Source organism: Lachnellula hyalina (genome assembly GCF_007821495.1).
Source record: "Lachnellula hyalina strain CBS 185.66 chromosome Unknown contig00035, whole genome shotgun sequence".
NCBI lineage: Eukaryota > Fungi > Ascomycota > Leotiomycetes > Helotiales > Lachnaceae > Lachnellula > Lachnellula hyalina.
This window is the reverse complement of record NW_022157149.1, coordinates 20,739-45,575: the sequence shown is the minus strand read 5'-3', so window position 1 is coordinate 45,575 and position 24,837 is coordinate 20,739. Positions and strand designations below refer to the sequence as shown.

Here is a 24,837-nt window from a genome sequence, read left to right as displayed (position 1 = left end):
GCTGAGAAGAACTGGACAGGTCATATATAAGTGAGACCGCTAACATTCACATATATATATTCACATAACAATAAAGATGACCACACAAGTTATATTTGTCCTTCCCCTTTAATCGGCCTCTCTAGCTTTGGTGTTCTTGTAAACATAGCAATCCTCATAACCTGCTTTGATAACGAATTGTACAATCTGCAAAACGATTCATATCTACAGAAATCAAGACAGAATGTCCAAGTCATCTCATCTGGAGGACCTCGAACGGGATGGATTCGTCCTCGTTCCCTCCCTGCTCACCCCCGAACAAATAACCACCCTGTAAGTCATACACGATACCTGACTTAAACCAGCACACGTACTACGAACTTATAAATTCCTGCGATACCTCACTTCGCTTTTACTTGTAATATAAGCTAATCTATTCATGCCTTCCCCACAGCCGTGCAGCGGCCTCCCAAACCATCACCCTCGCCCGTGCCGGCAACTGGCCCTACGTCCGTACTCTGCCTAAGCAATTCCCACCCTGGCCCATCGCGCCCGGTACGAACCCTGCAGCAAGCGGTATCTGGGGAGTGCAATTCCTAATGCACCCCTCGCTCCCCACCTCGGCCACATTCACCAAAGCCTATTTCTCGTCAGCCGTCATCGACATTGTGAAAGAGTTGCTACAGTGTCAAGATGAGGATTTGGTGCTGGAGCTGTTTAATCTGCTGGTGAGGCCGGATAGGGACTTTGAGTTGGTGTGGCACCGGGATGATATACCGGCGAGCGCGACAGCGGAGGAGGAGATGGCTAGGCTGGGGAAGGAGGCGTGGCATGCGCAGTGGAATCTGGCGTTGTGGGATGATGAGAGTTTGGTTGTTGTACCGGGGTCTCATGCGAGAGCTCGTACGCAGGTTGAAAGGGACGCGGGGCCGTGGGAAAAGGGACTGCCGGGTGAGATTAGGGTCAAGATGAAGGCGGGCGATGTGGTGTTTTATAATAATAATATTCTGCATCGCGGGGTGTATGAGAGTGGGACGGAGAGGATGACGTTGCATGGCAGTATGGGACATGTGGGGGGGAGTACGCTGAGGGCGAGGAATGTACTGCAGCATGGCATTGGGGAGTGGGTGCAGGAGGTTGATTTGAGTGGACTTGAGGGGGAGGAGAGGGTGAGGGCGGAGGGGATGAGGGAGCGGTTAATGAAGATGGGGACTCATACGGGGGGTTATTCGTTGGAGGGCTGAGATGATGAAGCAACAGTATGAATGATAGGACTTGATGAACGCTTTCTTTTCAATAGCTTCCAGTGCTAAAACTGCCAACTTGCCGGTAATTTATCTACAAGCTCATGGCAATGAACGCCTCTGCAAGGTCTACAAAGAAATTTGCGTTCTGGACATTAATCGAATCTCTTCGGCTCCTAGCCTAGAGTCTGATTCTCCCCAAGCTTCTATTAAAGGTAGTATTTATAGTCTCTCCGAAAATTTCATCCCCGGACCTAGCTAACTCAACCTTTACTTTGAAACCGATTTAAATCGCTGCAGATCCCAGGATGTAGAGCCTACTCTTCTGAGCCGTCATTATATAAAAGAAGGGGTTTGCGCCGGATTCTGAGACCATGAGAGGCTTTTCAATTGCCGCGGAGGATATATTATCAACCTGAATGGCTCCTGGTCGTAGAAAATTAACGTCAAAAATCGCTTAAACATCGCTATTAATGGCATCCGCTGGGAGTGACCAAAGTGCTAGAACGCGCTGAACGTATATCCACAACATTGAGAACACGAGACAAAGCAAGAACTTGGCGCTCAAGATTGGAACGCCACGAAGTTAGCTGAGCAGGAGTAGCAGTAGGAGAACTCGACATATCTACGGGAGTCACACAGATGAGTGGTTCATTAGTGCTCCCATGAATCTAATGGTCAGAACACTGAATGAAATCGAGCTTTAGGACCAGCACACTACCGCTCTTTGAAGTTTCGAGACGACTAGGACTGACTTGACTGAATATAAACATCGATAGGCTCTGCCCTCTCAATGCTGCCAAGAGTATCCTTTGCAAGGATGTTATATGTATGCTGAATGCAAGATCCAAAGATTTTTGTTCTAAAAATAAGTGAAGATGAAGGACAATCAAGAAATCTATACTGACAGATAATTTAGCTCAAAGCTATTTAAGCTGTTTCTCCGAAAATTGTTCCCAGGATATGAATAGTTCAACGCATATCGCCATTAAAAATTAAAGTCTGGGGCTATTACTCCCAAAATACTAATGGCATAAGAAGTGCATCGGCGATCATATATACCAAAGGGGGTTTTCGTTTCATAGAAACATTTCTCATGGCCAATCAGAGCTTACTAAGCTTGTGTCAGCCTTTGAAAGTGCCTTAGAGTTTAATCAGCTAAGTCTTGCGGCATAGCTCAAGGAACACCATGTGAAACCAGGCCAGGGGAAACATGCATGTATGCACATATGGCTTTTGAATAATGCAGCTTTACGGCGTTTGTGCACACTCGGCGAGAGCGCAGACTTCTGTCTCTTGACGATATCTTCTTGCGAGTACTGCACGGTAGGTAGCAGGTTGGAAGAGCTTGGAGGGATTTTATAGGAAACTATCACGTGTTTGAGACGAGGCTGGGCTGAGCTACAGTCCTGTAGGGCTACATAGGATACCTAAGATAGGCGGAAAGTATGTATGCATGCATCCACGCATCCACGACACTTCATTCGTGACACATCCATCTACCTTTTCCTCCAGTCTATAGTAAGTTAGGTCTTACTATCGGCTACGGTATGAAAGTACTTACTGCGGTTCATTTGGACCAATGGGAAAGCTTGCCTGCAGATAATTCGGTACGGGTCGTTATCAGAGCAACAGGCGCGGGGTGGGCTATATATCCCCAAAGCTACTGCACTGTACTTGATCGATCAGATCGATCGTTCAAGGACCCCGAGAAAGCTCTGTTTGCCGCATCCCCACGAGGATTTTGCCATTTTGGGCATTCGCATTTGAATTTGCATCATATTGCATCACCCGACGCTCTCTTTTACCTGCCACCCACCTGGCCATGCAAACAAAGTAGAAGAGAACCTTCCTCCCTCCATCGTCTGTCTGTTTGACCGACGAATATGACCTGAGATGTCCGTTCCAGATGTCCAAGACTCCAGACCTCCTGTGGTCTTCCTACCCGCCAGCGAATTCACCATTGAGCGTGTCTTTCCCATCCGCAATCTGGTTAACAAGACGGTAGAAGGGACCTGGAACAATGGAGACGATGCTCTTAGATCTGGCGCTGATGCCCAGCCTGGAACATCTGTGAGTTGGAACGAGGCGGGACTTTTTTGCAAGGTGGACAAATAGCTGATTTGAGGACTCGGTCAAAGCGGCGAGACGACAACGTAAACCCCGTCTATGTCTCAGCTCCAGCTCCAGCTCCAGCTCCTCCACCAAGCCTCCCGACCCCTCCTCCCAGCACTATACGAAGCGTGGCAACCCCGCCGCCTCCAGATAATGGGCCTTTCATAACAGATGACGGCAATGCGCGGCTGGTCACTGAGAGGAAGCTTGTCCCATCACAGTCAGGTCCGCCGGGCGTGTTGCCAGGTGTTACCGGGGAAGAGACAAAGTCTACGTTCCATCGATGCGAAGATGAACCAATCCGCATACCAGGAGCTATACAATCTTTCGGAGCGCTGGTAGCTTTCAAGTCCAATGCGGACGAAGTTTTCGAATGCCGTATCTGCAGTGAGAATTGTCGCAGTATCTTGGGCTACGGGCCTGAAGAGCTTTTCGCCTTGAGGTCCTTCCTTGATATAATAGAGCCAGGCGATCGGGAGGAAATGGTCATTCATGTCACGCATGCCCTGGAGCACCCCGCCAAGCCGAATGAGGATACCCAGCTCGATATCTTCAACATTTCAATCATATCATCAGATGGGTCTCGAATTCGTCTCTGGGGTGCTATACATGCACTCGCCCTAGGAGGTCTGGTGATATGTGAATTTGAAGAACATGCAGATGGTTTCTATCTCAAGGATCCGGAAGGTGTAACCAATCTGCCCAGGACGCCTTTTGCATCTCTTGGTATGGATGTTTCTCCCGAGGACAGGCTCAAAAGCACCACGAGTGGGAGCACACCCTTAAAGGCCCTCGAAATGGCCCGATGGAAAGGACAAACGGCATCCTTTTCCATGGACATTTTCAATGCCATGACACAGGCGCAACAGCAATTAGCTGCGTCGAATACTGTACAGCAAGTCCTTGATGTTGTAGTAGGAATCATCTCAGAGCTTACAAGTTTCCATCGGGTGATGATGTATCGCTTTGACGAACAAATGAACGGAAGTATAGATGCTGAACTTGTCCACCCGGAAGCGAGCAACGACTTGTTTAGAGGCAAGCAACCTCGTACCATTCATTTGCAGGTATTTCTGCCCTAATACTTTATTAGGCCTTCACTTTCCAGCGTCAGATATTCCAAAGCAGGCTAGAGATTTGTATAAAATCAATCGAATTCGTGTTTTACACGACCGTGATGCAGAAACAGCCAGATTGGTGAGTCCTAAAGCCAAACATTTTGGACTAAGAGCATACATTCTAACTTTTTCAACAGGTTTGCCGCGATGCAACTGACTTCGCGGTCCCGCTTGATCTCAGTCATTCATATTTACGTGCCATGTCACCCATCCATTTGAAGGTAACCTCTTTTTAATACAAACTTGCTGAAATAATATATAAGGGGGGCTAGGAGCTGTTACGAGAGCTCATATACCGGCTCCCTAGCCCGTTCCCAATCTTCTCGCAAGCCGTCTCCTCAGCCCTCTCTTAATATTTGGCTTTGTACTCTACTAATCCGTTGTGCTCAAAGTACCTCGGCAATATGGGTGTCCGATCTTCTATGTCGGTATCAATCGTCATTAATTCCGAGCTTTGGGGCTTGATTGCCTGTCATCAGTATGGAGAGCATGGACTTCGAATGCCACTGCCAACTCGAGAACTTTGTCGAAACATTGGCGAATGCGCGGCAACGAACATTGAGCGCCTGCTTATGATTCAACGCATAAAAGCTCGAAAACCACCTGCTACGACTCCACCGACGCAGTCTCCTGCAGGGTTTATTGCTGCCTCGTCTGCTGACCTACTTCGTGTCTTTGACGCCGAATTCGGCCTCCTAAGCATTCAAGACGAAGCGCAAGCAATTGGAAGGCTAGATCCGTACCCTGAAGCTCTAGCAATACTTACTTACTTACAATCTCGACGTTTCACCACAATAATTTCATCACAGAACATCAATGTCGACTTTCCTGATATCAAGTTTGCCGCTGGAATTCATATGATATCAGGACTGCTTATCATCCCATTGAGTATTGAGGGAAACGATTTTCTAGTCTTCTTCCGGAAGGGTCAGCTGAAAGAAATACGATGGGCAGGCAATCCGTACGAGAAGATTGTCCGCGCCGGTAGTGAGTATCTCGAACCCAGGGCTAGCTTTAAGCGCTGGACCGAAACTGTCCTCGGCAGAGGTAAGCAGTGGACTGATGACCAGTTAGAGACTGCCAGAGTGTTGAGCCTTCTCTATGGTAGGTTCATTGAGATCTGGAGGCAAAAGGAATCCGCAAGCCAAAATAGTCGGATGACGCGTCTGTTGATAAGCAATGCATCCCACGAAGTCCGGACGCCACTCAATGCAATTGTCAATTATCTGGAAATGGCCCTAGAGGACAAAATGGAAGATCCGACTCGCGAACTTCTAGAGAAAGCACACAAAGCATCACGATCCTTGATCTATGTCATTGATGATCTATTGAATCTTACAAAGGCCGAAGATAGTCCTGTCAATTCAAAGGGTGAAACCTTTGATCTCGGAGCCACCGTATCATATGCTATCACTGCTTTTCGCAAAGAAGCAATGCGCAGGGGGCTCGATTTGACGGTCTCCACACATCAAGGTTTACCAAAGAGGGTCAAAGGTGATGCGGCTCGTCTACGTCAAGTGCTATCAAATTTGACCACAAATGCTTTTCAACACTCTGTAGCAGGTGGAATCAAGGTGGACATCCGCCCCATCCTGACTAAGGAAACCATCTCGGTGATAGACATCACCGTCCAAGACGTTGGGGCTGGAATGTCGGAAACCCAGCTCGATGACCTATTCCAGGAATTTGAGCAAATTATTGACGAGGATGGTCGCTCTGTAACTGCATCTAAACTACCACCGATCATGGGAGAGGATATGAAAACTCTGGGTCTTGGCCTCGCTGTCGTTGCTCGATATGTGCGCAATATGAATGGACAGATCAGGGTTCGTAGTGAGCTCGGAAAGGGCACAATCTTCGGGATCGAATTGCCCTTCGAGCACGCTCCCCTCGATAATATACGACTGTCACCAGGTGAACCTCCTGCGCTTGGAGTATTGTCAGTCAGCACTCATACCCAGGCTGAACCTCTATTGGTATCACTTCCAGACCTCAAAAGCAAACAGATTGCCAGCAAAAACGATAACACGACCCCACACCAGGAGACTATCATTCCACTCCCAAAGCCGCCTCACCCTACTGCCATGACGCCTGGGACGTTAAGTTCTGGTTTCAGCAGTCTCTCGGGTGCGAGTGGGAGCCCGAACTTTCCTTTCCCCAGAATGGGCCGAGATGATTCTGATCCTAAAGAGCTTCTGTCGGTGCTCATTGCGGAGGACAATCCCATCAACGCTAAGCTGCTCACTCGCCGTTTGGTCAGATTGGGTCACGAAGTGGTCGTTGCGCGTGATGGCCAAGAATGCCACGACCACTTTGCTTCGAAACTTCAAAAAGTCGATGTCATACTCATGGACCTACAGGTACGAGTCCTAGTATTTTCGCTTCGTTACGTTTCTAACTATTTCCAGATGCCACTTATAGATGGAGTACAGTGCACAAAAATGATTCGGGCCTTGGAAAAGGTGTCTGGGCAGACCCTGAAGGAACGCCCCAGGGTACCGATTATTGCAGTTTCTGCCACTCTTACAGAAGACAACAGATTTGACTACTTGCAGAACGGGTACGTGACCCCCCCCCCAATAGAACCCGGGTTTGGGATTGCAATACTGATGTGCCATCCAGTTTCGATGGATGGATTCTGAAACCAATCGATTTCAAAAGACTCGACTTCCTACTTCAAGGCATCAATACTCGACATCTCAGATGCAATGCCCTATACATGCCGGGTGCGTGGGAGCAGGGAGGTTGGTTCCTAGCATGAATGAATTTTCGCCATGCATGTCATCATCAAATTTCTCTTTCATTTTCATGAAGATTGAACAGGTGTTCCGGAGTCCTGATTGGGGTCTAAAAGTGGCGCAAAATGATTCGATGAGAATATACTGAGATACCCACATAGTTGGAATTAGGATAGAAAGGAAGTATTGTAAATAGCTTCTTGTAACGTAAGGCGATTTGAGATAGCTTTTTCGGCCGTTTTTTTTTTTTCAAAAAGATTCAAATATGCTTTGGTCACTAGTCTCGCATGTGGGGGTTGGAGGTGGAGTGAGGAAGAGAGCTGAGATGAGATAACGGGGTTTTATAGCAAGGCTCATCCTCCCTGGGATAGACACGAAAGTGAAGCCCTAATTAGCAGGTGCGACTGACCTAGGTAGAGCTTCCAAGGCGTACGTACTAGAATCCTCACTATAAAAAAGGGGGGCTCTAATTACTTTTACACGGCACGGAGTGCGGAGTATAGCTCCGCAAGCCTTGGCTTAGCGCCAAGCTGACTATATTTAAGGAAGTTATAGGCAGTCAAGGTGAGGTACTCGAGTAACTCTTAGCGATGGATAATAGGGGTTGGGGGGTTGGCTAGTAAGCGAGTGCGAAGCGTTGTTACTTATATTCCAAATTGGGTTGCTGTAATTTGCTAGCGTTTCGCTATGAGGATAGATGGTGGAGGTCTGTGCTATGACTCGACCTTAAGAAAATGATAAGTATGATACAATAAACAATCAGCACTTGATTGAGTTTCCCTTCAATATAAGCCCTAGCGTTCATATATCCTTGAATCAAAAGATCACTGCGTAAGCAGCTGAAAGGAGACTCGTTAGGATGATTCCTTATGATGAGTGTTTCCATAAAATGGGGGCCGTAGTGAATCAGATCAGCACGCCCAGTGACAATCCATTTGCCGATTCTATTCTCAAGTCAGCATACTATACCCCAGACGGAAAAGTTAGATAATAAAGGGGCTTACCGGTGAGCCCCCATCCATTCCTAACGATATTACTTCATCCAACCAATCCCAGAAATTGCCATTATCCCAACCTCCCACCGAACACCACGGCATCTGCGTGTTGTCCGTATCCGTATCATCCCACTTGGTGTCGCCCGCAGCTATCGTCAACTTCCAATCTTCCCAGCGCACGATCGGTTGTGAAGGCGGTATGGCTATTCTCCCCTTGATCATTCCCGGGCCGCTGGATCTAGGAACTTTGGTTGATTTCAGAAAGTCGACGTTGATATCGTACGGCAGCTTGGATTCATCCGCCATGACGGAAATGCTGTCGCCCCAACTACCTTGAGTATTATGACTAGCGAGCAGGTTGTTGCCGCCGTCCGTGACGTTGAGCTGGACATACAAGGGCGCGTTATAATTCTCGGATGCTTCGAAGATATGGAGGTTGCACGTGCCTGTCTGATAGGCGGGTGGAGGCGGTGCCGTCGTCTTGGCTGGTGCTGTTGTTTCGGGAGGCGCGGTGCTGACAGCGATGATCGTTGAGACCACGTCACAGGTATAGGTTATTGAATTGTCAGCGCCAACGGACGTCTTGACGTCGGTTATCCAGCCATCGTTGCACGCGCATTCTATCGTGGAGGGGTAGTCAATGGTATAGTACGAATAGTCTGAGCTGAAAGCAGTCACGCTTGATAGTGTACATGAGGTTATTGGGGGGGATGAGGTTATTGGGGGGGATGAGGTTATTGGGGGGGCCGATGTTATCTTCCGAGTGGTAGTCGGGGAGGAGGTTGAAGTGGCGTTAGCTGATGCGCTGCTAGTGATAGTCAGGCTTGATGTCTTGGAAATGGTGCCCTTGGAACTGGTGGAAAGTGATGCTGGTATCGAAGAGGTCGAGTTTGCGGAAGCTGTTGGCTGGCCCGAGGGTGAGGCTTTTTGTGAAGTGGTTATCGATCCGGAGATTGAGCCCGTCGTAGTTGCTTCGTCGGATGACCAGGTGATGTAACTGTGATCAAGATTTCAGAGTCAGCATTGCCTCATAAAATAGGATTTGGGAATTGGAAAAAGTCTCGTAAGAGTATTTGACTCTTTTGGGACGTTCAAAATAGGAGATATTCCCCCAGAAAAGTCACTTACTCATCGGTGTCGTCAGCCATAGCCTCCGCGAGGACAGACTGCTGGAGGTTGTACCAGTCTGTAGTATAAGTGTCGTAGGCATTTGCATAATCACCCTCTGTGATCGTGACCGTGATCTGCGCCGCACTGTTTGTCGTCGTGGATCCAGTCAGCGAGGCCGAGCAAGCGGTGACGGTCGAGCAAGAGAGTGTGATAGTGGAAGTCGACTGTGTCGTTGCACCAGAGGGTGTGAAGACGGACAATGAAGTGTCGCAGGCGCTTTTGGTTTGTGTCGAACAAGAGCTGCTAGATTTGGATGCCGTACTCGTAGGGGCAGTACTCGTAGGTGGCGAGGAAGACTGCTGCTTGTCCTCGTTCTGCAGATCTTCAGCAATCTCTGCTAAAGTGTCTGTCAAGTTCTCGACTAAATCGACGTTTGGAGTAGATCTGTTCACTTCATCGGCTAAGTTCTTGACTACATTCGTAGCACAGCTAACAAGCTTGGAAACATCGTTAAGCGCACCAGTAATTGCCCCAGTCATACTGCCTATTATACTCCTGTCTTGAAGTAAGCTTCTCAACTGCCTTTCTGACATTGAGTTTCTCTTTTTCTTGGTGTTGGAGCAGTCTGGCATGTCGGGCTTGTTTGTCAAGTCATTGAACAAAGACTCCGCCTCGTCTCGTGTACGCTTAACGTCGTCAAGATACTGTGATTTTAGCTTAGAATCCGTGAGCCATTGTCTATTGGTTTTGAGACCAAAGAATAGGCCTCCAAGCAATACCGCCTCGGACGTTGCTGATTGGTCTGATATTGTGGTCGATGGAACATCGAGCCAAGCAAAAGAGGCTGGTGTTGCCGTTGTGGTATCAGTCCACGAACCACTCCATGTGATAGATCCTGCCGAACTGGTGGAAGACTGCGAGGAAGACAAAGACGAGCTTGACAATGAGCCGGATGCCGAGGATTTGGACTGCGAGCTAGATAACGAGGATTTCGACGATAAGCTAGCAACTGTAGTTGTCGTATTCTTTGATATGCTTTGGCTTGAGGAACTTGTAGAAGAGATTGAAAGTACCGGAGCTTGTCCTGAGGAGCTTTTGGTTGCAGATTGGCTACTGACAGATGTCTTGCTCAAGGAGTTTGTACTGGTAAAGCTTCGGATTGTTGAGCTGTTGCTGGTAGAAAGACTACTGATAGGCGACTTGCCCGAGGAAGTCGTGCCGGAAGAGCTCGAATGGGAGGAGACTGATGATGATGAGCCGCTGCTCGAGAGTGAGGATGTAGATGTAGATGAATTTTGGCTACGAGCCGAAGTGCTTAATGTAGTAAAGCCCTGGGAAGTTCTGCTGGAAATGATGCTGGAACTGCTTGTATGGCCCGTAGTAGCTGATGCCGGGACGAAGAATACTGTAGATTTGTCTTCGATGATAGCAGAGCCGTCCAAGGAGAGTACATCCGTGCCAATCGTATATTCCCGGCCTTTCGAGATAGTGACAGGTGCTGAACCTGGTTCAGAAAACACAAAACCCGTTGCATTAGCATTATCTAATGTAACGTTTGCATGATCTATAGTTAAAGTGATTTTTGCATTGACCGCTCGAGCGGGAAGGTTTCGTTTCGAGCCTGAAGCTTCGCCAGGAAGGACTTGAATTGATCCGTCTTCCATGGGTCGCTGAGGTGTTGCATCATTATTCGGAGCAATCATCCGGCTACCAATTCCAAACAAAGCGTATGAATCCGCGTTGGTTATGCCTCCGTTGCCACTCAATTTGCGGCAATTCTTCCAGCCATACGAATCGGTTTTCCCAACTTCACCTGGACCTGCATCTACAGTGCCAGCATTGGGAATCGCGTGTGTCATTTCGTGAAGCATAGTACCTTCGAACAGGTACGCTGCATCAATAGCAGTCCTGAAGGGGTCATCCAACAAGGCTTTTAGCTTTGACGCGCCTCTTGCTAGAATAGCCTTCTTTCCCTGATCTTTCAAGCTTTTGATTTTAAGCTTCTGTTGATCTTTTAAGAACGAGGGGCACATCTGGATCTGGGAAGCACGGTTGGCCTTTAGGGAAGCATACTCCAATGTCCAGGCCTAGAGAGAGGTTAGGATCTGATCGTAATAACCATTTCTGGTTCGTTACATACCGAAATTTCAGTTGTGCTGAAAAAGCCTGAGCTCTTGCAATCATCATATATGGGACCCATCGGCATGGATATACCAATGCTAGTATCACAGGTATAACCATCTTTCTTCACCCCGTCGCAGTTTTGACCTTCCTTGAAGCGGGAATAATCGCAATACACAATAAGAGAGTCCGTGCCTAGATTTCGAAGGCTGGCAGGAGTTGCGTCGGGTTGCCCATTATTGGTATTGTACTTCAGGACTGAAGCAAATGTGCTCTCGCCAAGTTGCCAATTCTTATTACCAGTATCAATGTTGCCATTTGTCAAAGCTTCGCTAAACATGTATGATATGAGGTCTTTCTGTGCCTGCCATTTAGGTCCGCTTCCCAGAAGTGTGATAGCAAATGTATCGGACCCCGCTTGAGCGAGATCGAACGCATTGTTCATGCCATCATTTATCAGTTGGCTATACGCTGAACAGGAGCTGTCCAATATCCAGCCATGACTAGTTGTGAAATAGCCTAAAAGAACGGCGAAGGTACTTGTAAGCTTCATGGTGAAATGAGAAGAGTGAGAAGAGGTTGTAGTTGTGGCGCGTGGTGAAGCTCGGGTTTCTGGGGGTGTTGAAAGAGTGGCAGAGCCTCACGGCTGCAAGAAACAGGCAAAGAAGGCAGTTACTATGAGGGGCAAGGACAACAGACGATATGGAGAGAGAAAGATGAAAGAAATGACAATGCAAAGCATATATATGAACCTATAAATCAGGAGCTCATTTCTAATAATACATCAAAAGTGACAACATGAAAATAACACATGAGATGCCTACAGCTAATCCTTTTGATCCTTCAAACTTATCTCTCATCACAAATAATCCGAGCCCTACTAGGGGATTACTCACATTGCTTAAGGCTGACTGTGGGCACAATACCGACGTATACCGTGCCACTTACACGTGAAAGCTCAGAATGAACGAAATACAAGCTATTTCACTTTAACATAGTTATTTTGGGTAAAAAGCCACTCTGAGGGATTCTGTCTTCCCACGCTAAACAGTACTGACACTGTCAGGATTGCGGTAAGAGAAAAGGGTACACTTCCTGGGCAAAACAGTTCCGCCAAGCCAAGGGCGGGCTGGGGGACCTTGCTTTGGTGCTTTTACGGTCATTATCTACCCCTGGCCTGGTCTGGTCTTTTGGCGGAACAGTTCTGCCTGTTACGAAGGAAGATAGTTAGTTGGCGCGCTTGGGCGGATATGAAGACAGTAGATCCTTGAGCGCGCTTACCTTCTTCTTACTTCGTATTATGGCATTTCATTTCATAATGGTTTTAGGGGCAGTGCGGAAGGCTGAAAGCACTACAATGGGGATGTGAATTTGAAACTTGATGGTGTGTACCAATACGGCGTGTAGTACAGTACCGTGGTAGAAGGTGGAGGGTCCGTAGCGGCGAGATGGCCCAATGGGTAACAAACAGCAGCATACACACAATAGTGGATATGATTGGGCATGTCACATTTGGTGCTAATTTTACAAGTCGCCGCCTCATTAATGCCCTCACCAATTTTGGCACCTGGTCACTTTCATAACTCCTAAAAAGCTCACTTAATCAATAGTAGAAATTGGAGTAACATAACATGTATTTCTATAATGCTATGCGTTTATAGACGTCTTGATACTACTCTGTACGGTGGTATAGGAAAGTGAATTTGAGAGATGTAAGATTACCTTGATGCGAGGTATACAGTAGAAATTACTACTCGAGTAAGGAGCTGTCAGCTCAGCTAGTGTAGCGGAACCTGACCAAGAAGCGCTAGTGGTATTCTAGGCTCCTGGACCCCTTTAGGCGCTTTGAACAGTGCGTAGACAGTTTAGCTCATCGAGTGGCTAGGAATAGTACAGTACTTGGATTAGCGGCTTAATTGATTATAACCTTAAATACTTGCCAAACGAGCGGGGCTCGAACAATTACGCTTCTACCTAGCGCCGGACGTACTTTTAAACTTTAGTAGTCCGCGTCGCCTTAGCGGCCTTAGCAGCCTTACTCGTACCGGAAGATACGTTTGAGCCTTACAGTAGCTTACTTACTTACGATCGAAAGGATTGGAAAGATAACCTTAAGATCTGTAGGAGGAGCCACAAGTAGCATCCGTAAATATACATAATATAAAAGACAATGCTTCTTCAAGCCACGAACACGATCCTCTACGGAGGTACAGCGGATAAGTATTGTGCAAATTCTGAAATTAGTGCTTACTCTGTCTATTCCTATTTCTATTTCGGCAGTCTTCTAAGTAAACAAAGCCCTAATAGGCTTAACGGACACACTAAAACCCCATGTTTATTTATATTTGTACAATACTTATCCGGTACCTATACATATTAGAGGGATACCCCATGATATACGATTACTCCGTATCCGAGTAGGATTAAACGAGTGTTTAGTAGGACTGCGCCTTGCAAAGCTTGGTATTCGTTCTCGTTATCTTTAAGGTGGGCCCTGATCCTTCCTACTATACTCTGTTGGACTATACGGTTTGGCTTAGTCACAGGTGGCGAGTCTTAGTGGTAGTGGTCTACTCGTACAGTGTCATTCAACCAGAGAGAGCACAGCACGAACCATTACAGCTTCAACTCAACGCAACTCAGCTCAAATCAACGCCGACAAGATGAGGTGTGGAAATGCTGAAGACCTCAAGCAGACGCAGAAGGGGCGTAAAATAAACGCGCCCCAACGGCTCCCATCGCGTCGTCCACGGGCATTGACTTTTCCCCCCACCCCCACGCCCGATAAGTCGACTCGATCCTGGAATCCATTCAAGAAATTCGTCCCACAGCAGAACTCAGATCAAGCCCAATCTGTTCTTTTTGCCCGGCTACCAGCTGAAGTCCGTCAACTTATCTGGACCGAAGTTCTAGGCGGTCATTTGCTACATATTGTCCGCGCTCGAAAGCGGCTGCTAGCGATCAGCTGTACAGAGAACGTTGGCCTGGACCTCGAAACACGTCGACATGGCTGCTGGGGCCTTACAAGCGGGCATATATCGCTGGGCACGACGCCTGGATATTACCTCCATCCTCGAAGTAACCACCCTGCCAAGCCAGCGAACCTACTGCCTCTGGTGCAGACATGTCGGAGCATCTATAGAGAGACCGTTTCAATGCTGTACGCAGATAATATATTTGATATCAATCACCTCGATACCATCATGTACCTCCAGCAGACTGTCCTGCCCCAGCGCCTAGACCAGATATGTGCCTTGAACCTTACCTGGAACTTCAAATATTCCACGGCCCTTACCCTGGCTCCTTATGACTTCGATACCTGGCAGGAGACCTGCAATATACTTGCGAATCTCACGGGGTTACAGGAGCTCACAATACACCTGACTGGGCACGAGTTAATCCCAGGCCTATATCGAAAAGATCGATGGGGACGGCTGCTCCAGGCATTAACGCAGATAAAGGCAGCGAAAAGATTCGATGTCTTTTTGCCTTGGTCGGAGGAACAGTGCATGGAGGCTGCGAAAGAATGCTCTTACTCATTCAGGTTGGTATCGAGGATAGAGGTGCCATTGGCACCTGATGAGCTTTGTAACGATGATACCATCGAGTTGTAGATATACTTGAACGATGTATAGTTGAAAATAGAAATGGATGGGATCAAAACTGCATGGAACGTCTGATATACACGCATATAATAAGTAGCTCTCCAGCCTATGTAGCGAGATGAGCAGAGAGCTGAAATTAAACATCCTTTGCTAAAATGTAAAACCTAGGTCACTACGGTTGCAAATGCTCCGTCATAACACGAAAAATCGTGTCAATTCCTCTATCAGAACCCTGGGGTGTTGACATGATTTTTCCTGTTATGATAGAGCAATTGACATAGAGATCCATATATAAAATTGTACACTTTTTCCATGTCGAAAACCCTATCATAACGGGGTTTCTAACGGGGCATTTTCAGTAGAAAACTGTCTAATTCTTACTATAAAATCTACTCTAGAATGCCCCCTTCTGCTTTATCACTAAATCCGCCCCTACCTCCTAAATCTGCCATAGATTCCCAAATAGGCAAAAATGCTACTATTCCTAGATTCGCCCCTTATTAATATATGTTTTCGTAGGAAACTAGGATAATTAGAGATTATTAGAGGCTAGCAGAAGAGAGGGGGTGACGACTTACCTGTGGGCGCATAGAAGTAGAAGGGAGGTAGAAGGAGAGTAAAGAAAGAGAAGGTAGAGGGAGAGTGAGAGCACTTAATTTTATATAGCTCCACTATCCACAAAAAGGTACCTTTCATGCCACATATGCCGAAAATTAAAGAAATAACACTAATTTTCATGTTAAGTGAGATGAAATGAGGCATTTTCACTCTCTCTAACATAGAAATGATATGGGTTTTTATGTTATGCTATTATAACAGGCAATAACAGAGAGATTTAGAGCAGAACTAGAAGGTAGTGATATGAAAATTGCTATTATAACAGGGGAATAACCTGGGTTTTCCCGTCATGACACGAAAAATCGTATTATGACGGAGCATTTGCAACCGTAGGGGTATCGGACTTGGAACTGTACAAATAGCTGCCCACTCACAAATGAAAGAGGCAAATAACTGGAAACATCGGGCTAGAAGAAGAATCCACGATCTAAGGCGGGCGGCTCTTATAGACTTTGCAAAAATGTCGGCAGACATGCATCTTACTGTATTTACGGTAGCAGCCCCAAACATCGATTCAACACCTCGAACAAGATTCTGAAAACCATTCTTTATTTTTCCAGTTTGCATTTTCCATTTTGCAGCTGCAGTCAAGATCTCGTTTTTGCTCCAGTTATAATCATGATTACTATATATATTTTTTCCACACCTATTTCCATGGTAATAAATAAGCTTTAAACCAGTAACTTGGAGTAAGTTTTCATTATAGTATACTCGGGCTATTTCTCAGCGAAGCTCATGAGTTCAAGGCCCTTGTGACTAAATCATAAGGCCTACATTGAAGCTATCCAGAAGGGCCGACTACTACGAATGAGGCAGTCGGTAAAAACAAAGAGTTGGAAATCCAGCCTCGTCGACCAATACCAATAGCAGAGTTGCAAAGCTCGTGCCGCATGTGGGGTAATAGCGGGGTATTTTACAGGGATTCACTGGCTTCAAAGGCGGGGTAGCTGTGGTACCTGACCGGAGACTTTACTATAAACAAATAGCCTTTGGATTTTAACACTTGACGGCGGAGACTCGGATTCAACATCGAGAAACATACACATCTTGTCCAAAAGTAGCAACTATTGGCACTGTACGATGAAGGACATTATTCTTAGTCTCGTCGCCGCAGCTCTTGTCATTGCTCCTTCTGCGAGAGCACAATGTCCCGACTACTTGGACTACTCACAGCAAAAGCACCAGCCATATAGCTCAGGCAAATACCAACTGTCTTACATGAGACCCGAGCCAGCATGTCGGACCTTCAACTCGTCAATTGTGGAGGACACAATCAAGGATATGGAGTCCGTGATCAAGGATCCCGACTTGTACCGCCTCTTCCAAAACTCCTTCCCGAACTCTCTCGATACCGCAGTCAAGTGGAAAGGAGTGGCCGCAAACAACTCAAATGAGGAATTGACATTTCTCATTACGGGGGATATCAATGCAATGTGGCTGCGAGACTCTGCGAACCAGATGCAAAGCTACCTGCCACTTGTTACCGCAAACTCGAGCCTGAGCTCGCTCGCCAGCTTGTACCGAGGCGTGATCAATCTCCAGGCTCGATATATCCTCGAAGCACCTTTCTGCAATTCCTTCCAGCCACCAGTCGAGTCAGGTATTGGGCCTTCCAAGAATCAAGACACCCCCGACGACTTTACACCAGCGGTATCCACCAACATTGCTTTTGAGTGCAAGTACGAGTTGGACTCTTTGGCAGCCTTCCTAGAGCTCTCAACCGACTACTACGAAGCTACTAATGATATTGACTTCTTCCGCAACTTTCAATGGGTCGATGCTATCAATACCATCATTGCAACCACCGAATCCCTGCTCGGCGGCACGTACTCGTCGAATGGATCGGTCAACACACTTCCATATACTTGGCAACGTACAACTACATCGGCAACAGAAACTCTTGACAACTCAGGGCGTGGAAATCCAGTTCAAGCTAACACGGGTTTAATACGTTCAGCATTCCGGCCAAGTGATGATTCGTGAGTGTCCACACAAGCTCTAAATCTGCAAATAAGCTAACCAATTCAACAGGACTATATACCAGCTCTACATCCCAGCCAACATGATGTTTTCGCGCTACCTAGACTCAGCCTCTAAAATCATGGCCAATATAGGCAACCAGCGCAATCTAGCCAACCACATGCACAACTTCTCAGGCAGAATCCGAGATGCCATCACCAAGCACGCTATTGTGAACCATCCAACTTACGGTTCGATTTACGCTTTTGAAGTCGACGGATACGGATCACGTAAGTATATCCTTTTCATCCCTGGAGGTACGGTATAGCTAATCTGAGCAAGAAAACATCATGGACGACGCCAACATCCCCTCGTTACTCAGCGCCCCTTTCCTCGGCTACCTCGACCAAAACGACAAGGTCTATCAAAACACACGCAAGATGATCCTCAGTAAAGACAACTCGTATTTCATGCGCGGTCCCGTTATCAACGCGTAAGGCCCCCTCTTTCCAATCCCTCAACTCTCCATCCATTCATCCATCCATTCCTCCATCCCCCCACCCTCACCAACTAACATACCCCCCTCACAGCGTCGGCGGTCCCCACGCCGGCTACGGCCAAGCGTGGCCCATGGCGAGCATCATCCGAATCTTCACAACGAACGACGACCAGGAGATCAGAAACGCGCTGCAGGAAATCGTAAGCAGTACAGATGGATTGGGACTTATTCACGAGAGTATCAATAGTTTCGATGCGCACAAGTGGACGAGACAGTGGTTTAGTTGGGCGAATGGCCTGTTTGGACAGTGTTTGCTGGATCTGAAGGCTAGGAAGCCCGGGGTTTTGGGGGCGAGCTTTCAGTGAGAGCCTAGCCCGTCATGCCCAATCATACCTGCCACGAAGCCCTCGAGGACCAAAATGCTTCCGGCGAGTCTCCTCTATTTCCAACTCTCTTGGATAAGTGTCCAGAAACTTCCCAACCTCAGCCTTCCAGAAACCATCTTGACTATTAACGTTCATAGCACAAGTATATTCCCAATACTCAGGATAGTAGCCAGATAACTCAAAGTCTATCATGGCAACTATCTTGCCGTTCTTGACTATGATATTTGAGCTACTGGCATCTCCATGAGTGAAGCATATTCTGTGACTTTTCTGCAGATGATCCTGCATGTCGATTATCTTTCGAAGTTCGGACCATTCTTCGTCTGTGAGGCATGAGTTGTCTCCAGTCGCCTCAAAGAAGCCATCCTCTTTCTGGATGCCAAAGCGCAGGAACTGGTTAAATTCAGCCTCTTTGGCGAATTGCCCGAACCCCTCTCTGCCCTTATAACTCCGTGTTTTGTAGAGCTTCTGCATAGCGACAGCAGCGATGATTCCCGGTCGTGGATGTGCAATGTTGCGAAGTTGGTCATAATATCCCTTCAGCTGCCGTAGTAGGCTCGCCCGCTCTGCCTCCGGCCTCTCGCTCCAGTCCATCCCTATTTTTTCCCTGTCGATTCTATCCATGACAATGTATTTGACGTGCTTGTGCTCAAAAGTGCAATGGACTTTGGGTACCGGGATCGTAATATTCCTTGCAACAAAACGAAGTGCTGCTGCCCCCGCGAGCTGGACGTCTCTTCCGTACTTCACAACCCGGTTATATGGTATATTCAGAATCATACCTTCGGGGCGCGACCGTGGTTCATAGAGCCTGATAGCCGCCAAAGCACTTTTCCGCGAAAGACAGTTGCTGTTATATTCTCGAGATATCTTGGGTGTTTCGACTATTGGCGCTGAGAAAGGCTGGGTAGTTTCTGGTCATGGACGTAGATTTGTGTTGGCTCATTTTGTGTTGTTGGGTGAGCTTTTCGAAAGCCGAAGAGTCCCATCTTGGGCAGAATATCTTGACTCGTATATCTAGCTCTCTTGGGGTTAGTAGTGTTGTAAATTCTTTCTCTCCTGGGTGTTTTCCAAGGTGAAAAAGAAGGTTAAGCAGTGACTACTTAGAAATATGGCAATCCACTTCCATGTGATTCTCTCGTGATTTGCCTTGCGTGTGTGAATGTGTATTGTGTGAATCATTGGCAGAATCATGACTGAGTGTAGCTCAACAAAACCTCGTTGCTTCGGTCTCATCTCGATATATTAATCACATGAGACGTAAAGTTAGTGGAATGGCCAGAGACCAATTTGAATCCGGCCCGGCATGGAAAAATGGACACCAAAAGGAGAAACAAGAACTTTACATCATGATATCAGAGTTCGATGTACCTGAGTTCAATGAAGGCAATTTTGAGAAACTGAGCACCAGCCGGCCAACACTTCGCGGGAGACCAAGCAGACCCAACGCTACTGAAGTAAGGGCAAGAGCACGACAAGCAAGTCTGACCCAGCCGATCCTTCCATCCCGTCCAAGATATCCTGCCCTTCCAGCCGTCATCCCACGTCAAGCAGCTCCAAAGCAACCTGCCTCAAGCCCGCCCAGCTACCCGAGTACCTCAGAGTGAAGGATCAAGTCGACCCATTCCTCAAGACGACTATGATGAGCAGCTTGACGACACAAAATTCCCAGGGTACTATTGGTCCCTCGTAGTTGGCTGCCCTCATCGAGAATGAGAAACCTTGATACAGCATCGACTGATTCAAGAGGGAGGGGAAAACGCAAGATACGAGAGGCGGGATATAAGCACAGTTTGGCGCGAAAAAGATATGCTGGTTCTCATAAATCTGAATAAATTCCTCCACATTAGCGACGAAGTAGGGTCGGATCTGGACCATTACATGAAACACGGATCTTGAGTCAACCATGCACGCGGGATCTTGAACTCGCAACTGACAAGAGATTGGATCCAGAAAGCGATAAGGTAGCTCTGCAAGTACCGAGCCTTACTAAAGGCAGGAGAGTAATATACCGTGGATCTCATTTGTGGGATGGCTGAGGTGCACGCGGAGTGGTTTCATTCTCTCATGGACCGAGACGACAGACGTGCTTTCGGAGCGAACCTTCAAGCGAGAAGCGCATACATAACAAGAACGAAAGAACTCTCACCAGCCTTTGTTATGGGCCAGGAGGGAGAAAGAATACCGCCTATTCCCGTGAAATGGGAGGGCTGGTCTTTCGAGAACGACGACATGCTTATGTGCAAACCTAAAGAGTCTACTATGTCGTTACTCGGCAGAGTTCTGGAGAAAATGGATATGCACCCGCAGACAAATTGAGAGAGAAACTTGGATCGACATGGTGGGTGGTGTAGGTTAGATGATTACTCTTAGATGTTCCGCTGGACCTGTCGTTGGATTTTAGAAATCATACAGCGTCGTTAATGAAAGCTCCATTGTATACAAATCGATCTTTTTAAAACTTACTGCAAAATGTGATTCGTGCGCTCCCTGAAAGTTTATAATGTCATTTTCATAAACCAGCTAGTACTAAAATGTGTGTATCGACCAAACTTTGGGACACGATACTCACAGAGGTCTGGCTTTGTATCGGAGGCATTACAATCAAAGGTTAATGATTTATTTAGCCTTGTGTCTGGCTTACACTTTCTTGTATGCTTCTTGAAGTAACTTTAATCGAACTCCATATTTACCAAAGATCTCCTGACGAAGAATATCTCCCTCGAGTTCCCTCGGATATCCCTTCAAAAACTTCCTAACTCCCAAAAAGAATCGTCATAGTTCCCACAATCTTGGCCGTTGTCATGGCTGATGTGTACTCTCAGTGCTCAGGAAAGAAGCCCGACATTTCAAAATCAAGGTGAGCGACTACCTTGCCGTCTCTGACGAGGAAATTCCCGCTGTGGGCGTCTCCGTGGGTGAAGCAGATCTTGTTGGCTTTCTGGTTCTGAATGGCGACCAATTCTTTGATCTTGGGCTTCACATCTTCTCTCCCCTCGAAGTAGGATTCTGCAAATGTGCCGGACCTGATGAACTTAACACTTGATCTGTTTTGACTGCTGCCGCCGTGGAGGCTACCGGCTGTGAAGACTTTCCCATTCCCTTCGCCCTCTCTTTGCTCTTGAATCTTGCTTTCAGGTAATCTATAGTGAGACTATATGTTGCACACGAATAGTGCGCTCGTGAGAGGAAGATTAGACAGAGTTGTAGATACCAATGCCGCCGGTCGGGATGGTGAGAGAGTGCACGAAAGACAATGCCAAGAACGTCGAGCGAAGGTCAGTGTTGATTCACATGTAAAGCTCAATTTGAAGTGAAAATGACTCAAAGCGGAAGAGATGACCTGGTCAGCTTATTTTCAGAATCCATACTTGCAAACATTCCTAGGCCAAGGACGCCAGAAAAGCAGCCGACAAAAGCACTTTGACAGAACATTCAGACCTAGCAGTATGAACATCAGAAACTGCTTTCTGATTCTGACAGCGGATAAATGAGATATTACAGAAGAGAATAAACAATACGTCCTCATAGCCAAGGAGGACGCAACATATGACTCGGAACCTAAGACGCAACCAAGTCCGTAAAACCAGCAGACAGTGAGGTATAACTCGGCGCATAAGGAGCTTTTAACCTCAAGCTCCCAGAAAGAGAGGAAGGAAATGAAATCCAAGCAGATTCTCTTCTTTCCAACAAGCCAAAAGCACTCCGTTCAACATTCCCCCTCGACCCGGCACTCGGCGTCACCCCAACGATAACAACCCGTACACAGCATGAAACTTATATCCCTACAGCTCCATCCCATCACCTCCTCACATCACAACATCAGGATACAGCACAACACTCCACAGCATGACACCCCTCCCCATGCCACCGGGAAGCACAAATGACTCGGTACGCGGTGCAACGCACCCTACAACGTTGCAGATCTCGGGACGGGAGAGCGAACAAAGAAAGAAATTTGAGACGAAGAACACCCGGCTGTGGTATGGTAGCAGAAATGCGTTAGTTATGTATGTGACGGTGCGAGAGTTGACTTGACTATTGATGCTGGTGATTGGGTTCCATTCTGTCTGCACGTTATGATGACTTTCGTTTGCAGCGTGAGTTCTGACGGATGAGGCTGAAATGACAGTGGCAATCCAATTGAGAGGCGCCTCGCCTTGCCTTTCTCACCGGAAACTCACCCACCTACGGATGACCTTGTGATGATTGAGAGGTAAAGAGGGGGACGGCAAGAGTTGAAATTCCATTCCGCAACGCACTTTCGTAGCCCGACATCATGGTACGGCAGCAAGAAACCGTCTCAGCTTCTCCTGCCTCCATGCCAGGAATTATCATTGAAAACAAAAACACATGACAATACAGAAGACCAACAGGAACGAAACAGCAATTGTAGAAAACCATCCATCACGTGTATATCTAGAGTGTGACTAGCCACGTGATATATTTCCTCAGCACCTCGGCAAGAACCAAGCTCACACAGTAGCTTCAAAGGATATCAAGTTACTCGGTGATGCGCAAAAGACAGCTAATTCATGCATACTCTTTCAAACTTTGGAGCCCGAAACCAGATGCTCTGGCACCGATACCCCTGAACGACATGATCCAGGTATCATCCGAGTTGCTTTCCATGATCTGTACAAAACAGGACCGTAATGAATAAACGCCACGCTACTACTCCCTTGCGTCGTATTGCCTATTGATTGGTGCGAGGTTTTTGTGAGATGACGATAGACGGGTTGGATATGGAGACGAGTTCAGCCGTACATGTTCTCCATATAAAGTAGGGACGTATTGCCGAGCCGTGTTGTATGTATACTCAGTAAGGGATAACCGTGTATTATATATATATATGAGGCGGGGTACTGTATGGGTTGAACTGCCTGCAGAGGAAAAGGGGTTGGACTGGATTGTCAATTAAGAACTGGGAGGGCGGAATATTACGGCAGTTGTATGTACGGAGGTATGTCTCTCCAAATTTCCAGTTCCTTTTCCTCGACTTTTCATGACAGGAATAGGTTTCGTATCTACCTAAGCTATCTATTATAGATAGAATATACAAGTTCAAAGTTTAATTCAAGATCTCTCCCCGCGTCTCATTTCACTCCAACACAAGCTTAATAATACGCGTCGACGTCGCGTCCCACACCTTCCCCATTGGACACGACGCGCCCACTGCACTGCTACATACGTATCGCATCGTAACTCTCCCGGAAACTCTCACACACTCACGCGTATCCATGTAGCATACTATTAATGAAAACAAGATCTGTGGTGATCGGGTTATTCAACGCAACCTGCAGCGTAAATCCCAAGCCATGCAAGCTAGATCCTAGCATCCGATCATCTTTTGTTTTCTGATCTTTCTGTTTTTGACTGAATCGCGAAACGAATCTATTGTTTCGAGATGCCAGAATGAGGAAATTACTTTGCTTGTTTTTTTGTTTTTGTTTTGTTTTGCGAGATTGTGGTTCCAGATGGATGGGTATTGGTGTTGGTGTTATTGTTGGGTCGCTGGCCTGGTTGATCCTTGGGTGAAGGATTCTGGTTCGGCACGCCGACTCCGAATACTGTAGTAATAAGATATAGACCGGACCCTGAACCATGGAGATAGAAAAAGAGGTTTTGGAAGAGAGGGGGACGTTAACGCCTAGAAGTTTAGGGACTTACGTCACATATGACAGAAGTTTGGACTTTTCCATACTTCGATACTGACTTAGCGGACGGAGACTTTATTTCCTCATCTTTTCATTCACAGTCAAAGCGTCTCCGCCCAGCCGTTGAGATTAGGTGGATCGATCATTACGGGAGTAGATCCAGAACATTGGTCAGAAGAACGTCACAAGTTCGAAATAATAATAAAAACTTTACAAATTTCACCCGGACCTCAAAACCCGAGAGCTGAAAGACAAACGGACATCTTCATGTTGTTATTGTTATCTCCAATTTCCGTTCCGGTAAAAGAAGGAGCCTTGTTTTGTTTATGCATTGTCATGGACAGGGTTGAGGGCCACTGCAGACGGCTGTCAACCTCATTGATTGGATTTGAGGGCTTGGAGACACGCGACTCGGTCTGGTCTTAACAAGTCAACAATGGCCGACGGGAACTAGCTTTTGGAATCATGATAAACAAAAGATGTGTCAATTACCAAGTTGGCTGTTGTTTGTTTGTTGCTTTGCTTTCATGGCAGCACTTCCTTCCCCGGGCCAGGCCAGTTTTGACTGTTTATATCGCGAAAACTTCCTCTTTCACAGCATGAACTATGTTAGTTTCGAAAGTACGTGACTGGTTTGAAGAAGAGGGGTATTCGTATGCTGAAAGACCGGACTGCTTGCTATGTCCGTCAGAA

At 47.0% G+C, this 24,837-nt stretch overlaps 4 protein-coding genes across 4 annotated transcripts; 3 read left to right on the top strand and 1 right to left on the bottom strand.

The window, feature by feature from the left end:
• Positions 1–223: 223 nt before the first annotated feature.
• LHYA1_G003314 (uncharacterized protein) lies at positions 224–1,223 on the top strand (the record flags this gene model as incomplete). Its single annotated transcript, XM_031148286.1, has 2 exons — positions 224–312; positions 434–1,223. 2 exons carry the CDS (start codon positions 224–226, stop codon positions 1,221–1,223), a joined length of 879 nt encoding a protein of 292 aa, XP_031007001.1.
• Positions 1,224–3,119: 1,896 nt separating this feature from the next.
• On the top strand, positions 3,120–7,217 carry bphB_2 (Cyanobacterial phytochrome B; the record flags this gene model as incomplete). The annotated part of the gene is made up of 7 exons (XM_031148285.1): positions 3,120–3,296; positions 3,365–4,388; positions 4,432–4,535; positions 4,594–4,677; positions 4,849–6,816; positions 6,865–7,016; positions 7,079–7,217. 7 exons carry the CDS (start codon positions 3,120–3,122, stop codon positions 7,215–7,217), a joined length of 3,648 nt encoding a protein of 1,215 aa, XP_031006998.1.
• A 9,506-nt stretch (positions 7,218–16,723) lies between these two features.
• mug157_1 (Meiotically up-regulated protein) lies at positions 16,724–18,466 on the top strand (the record flags this gene model as incomplete). The annotated part of the gene is made up of 4 exons (XM_031148284.1): positions 16,724–17,622; positions 17,675–17,892; positions 17,945–18,095; positions 18,193–18,466. 4 exons carry the CDS (start codon positions 16,724–16,726, stop codon positions 18,464–18,466), a joined length of 1,542 nt encoding a protein of 513 aa, XP_031006999.1.
• A 12-nt stretch (positions 18,467–18,478) lies between these two features.
• LHYA1_G003311 (uncharacterized protein) lies at positions 18,479–19,293 on the bottom strand (the record flags this gene model as incomplete). The annotated part of the gene is made up of 2 exons (XM_031148283.1): positions 18,479–19,213; positions 19,270–19,293. The coding sequence occupies 2 exons, from the start codon at positions 19,291–19,293 to the stop codon at positions 18,479–18,481; spliced, it is 759 nt and encodes a 252-aa protein (XP_031006996.1).
• Between the last annotated feature and the right edge of the window lie 5,544 nt (positions 19,294–24,837).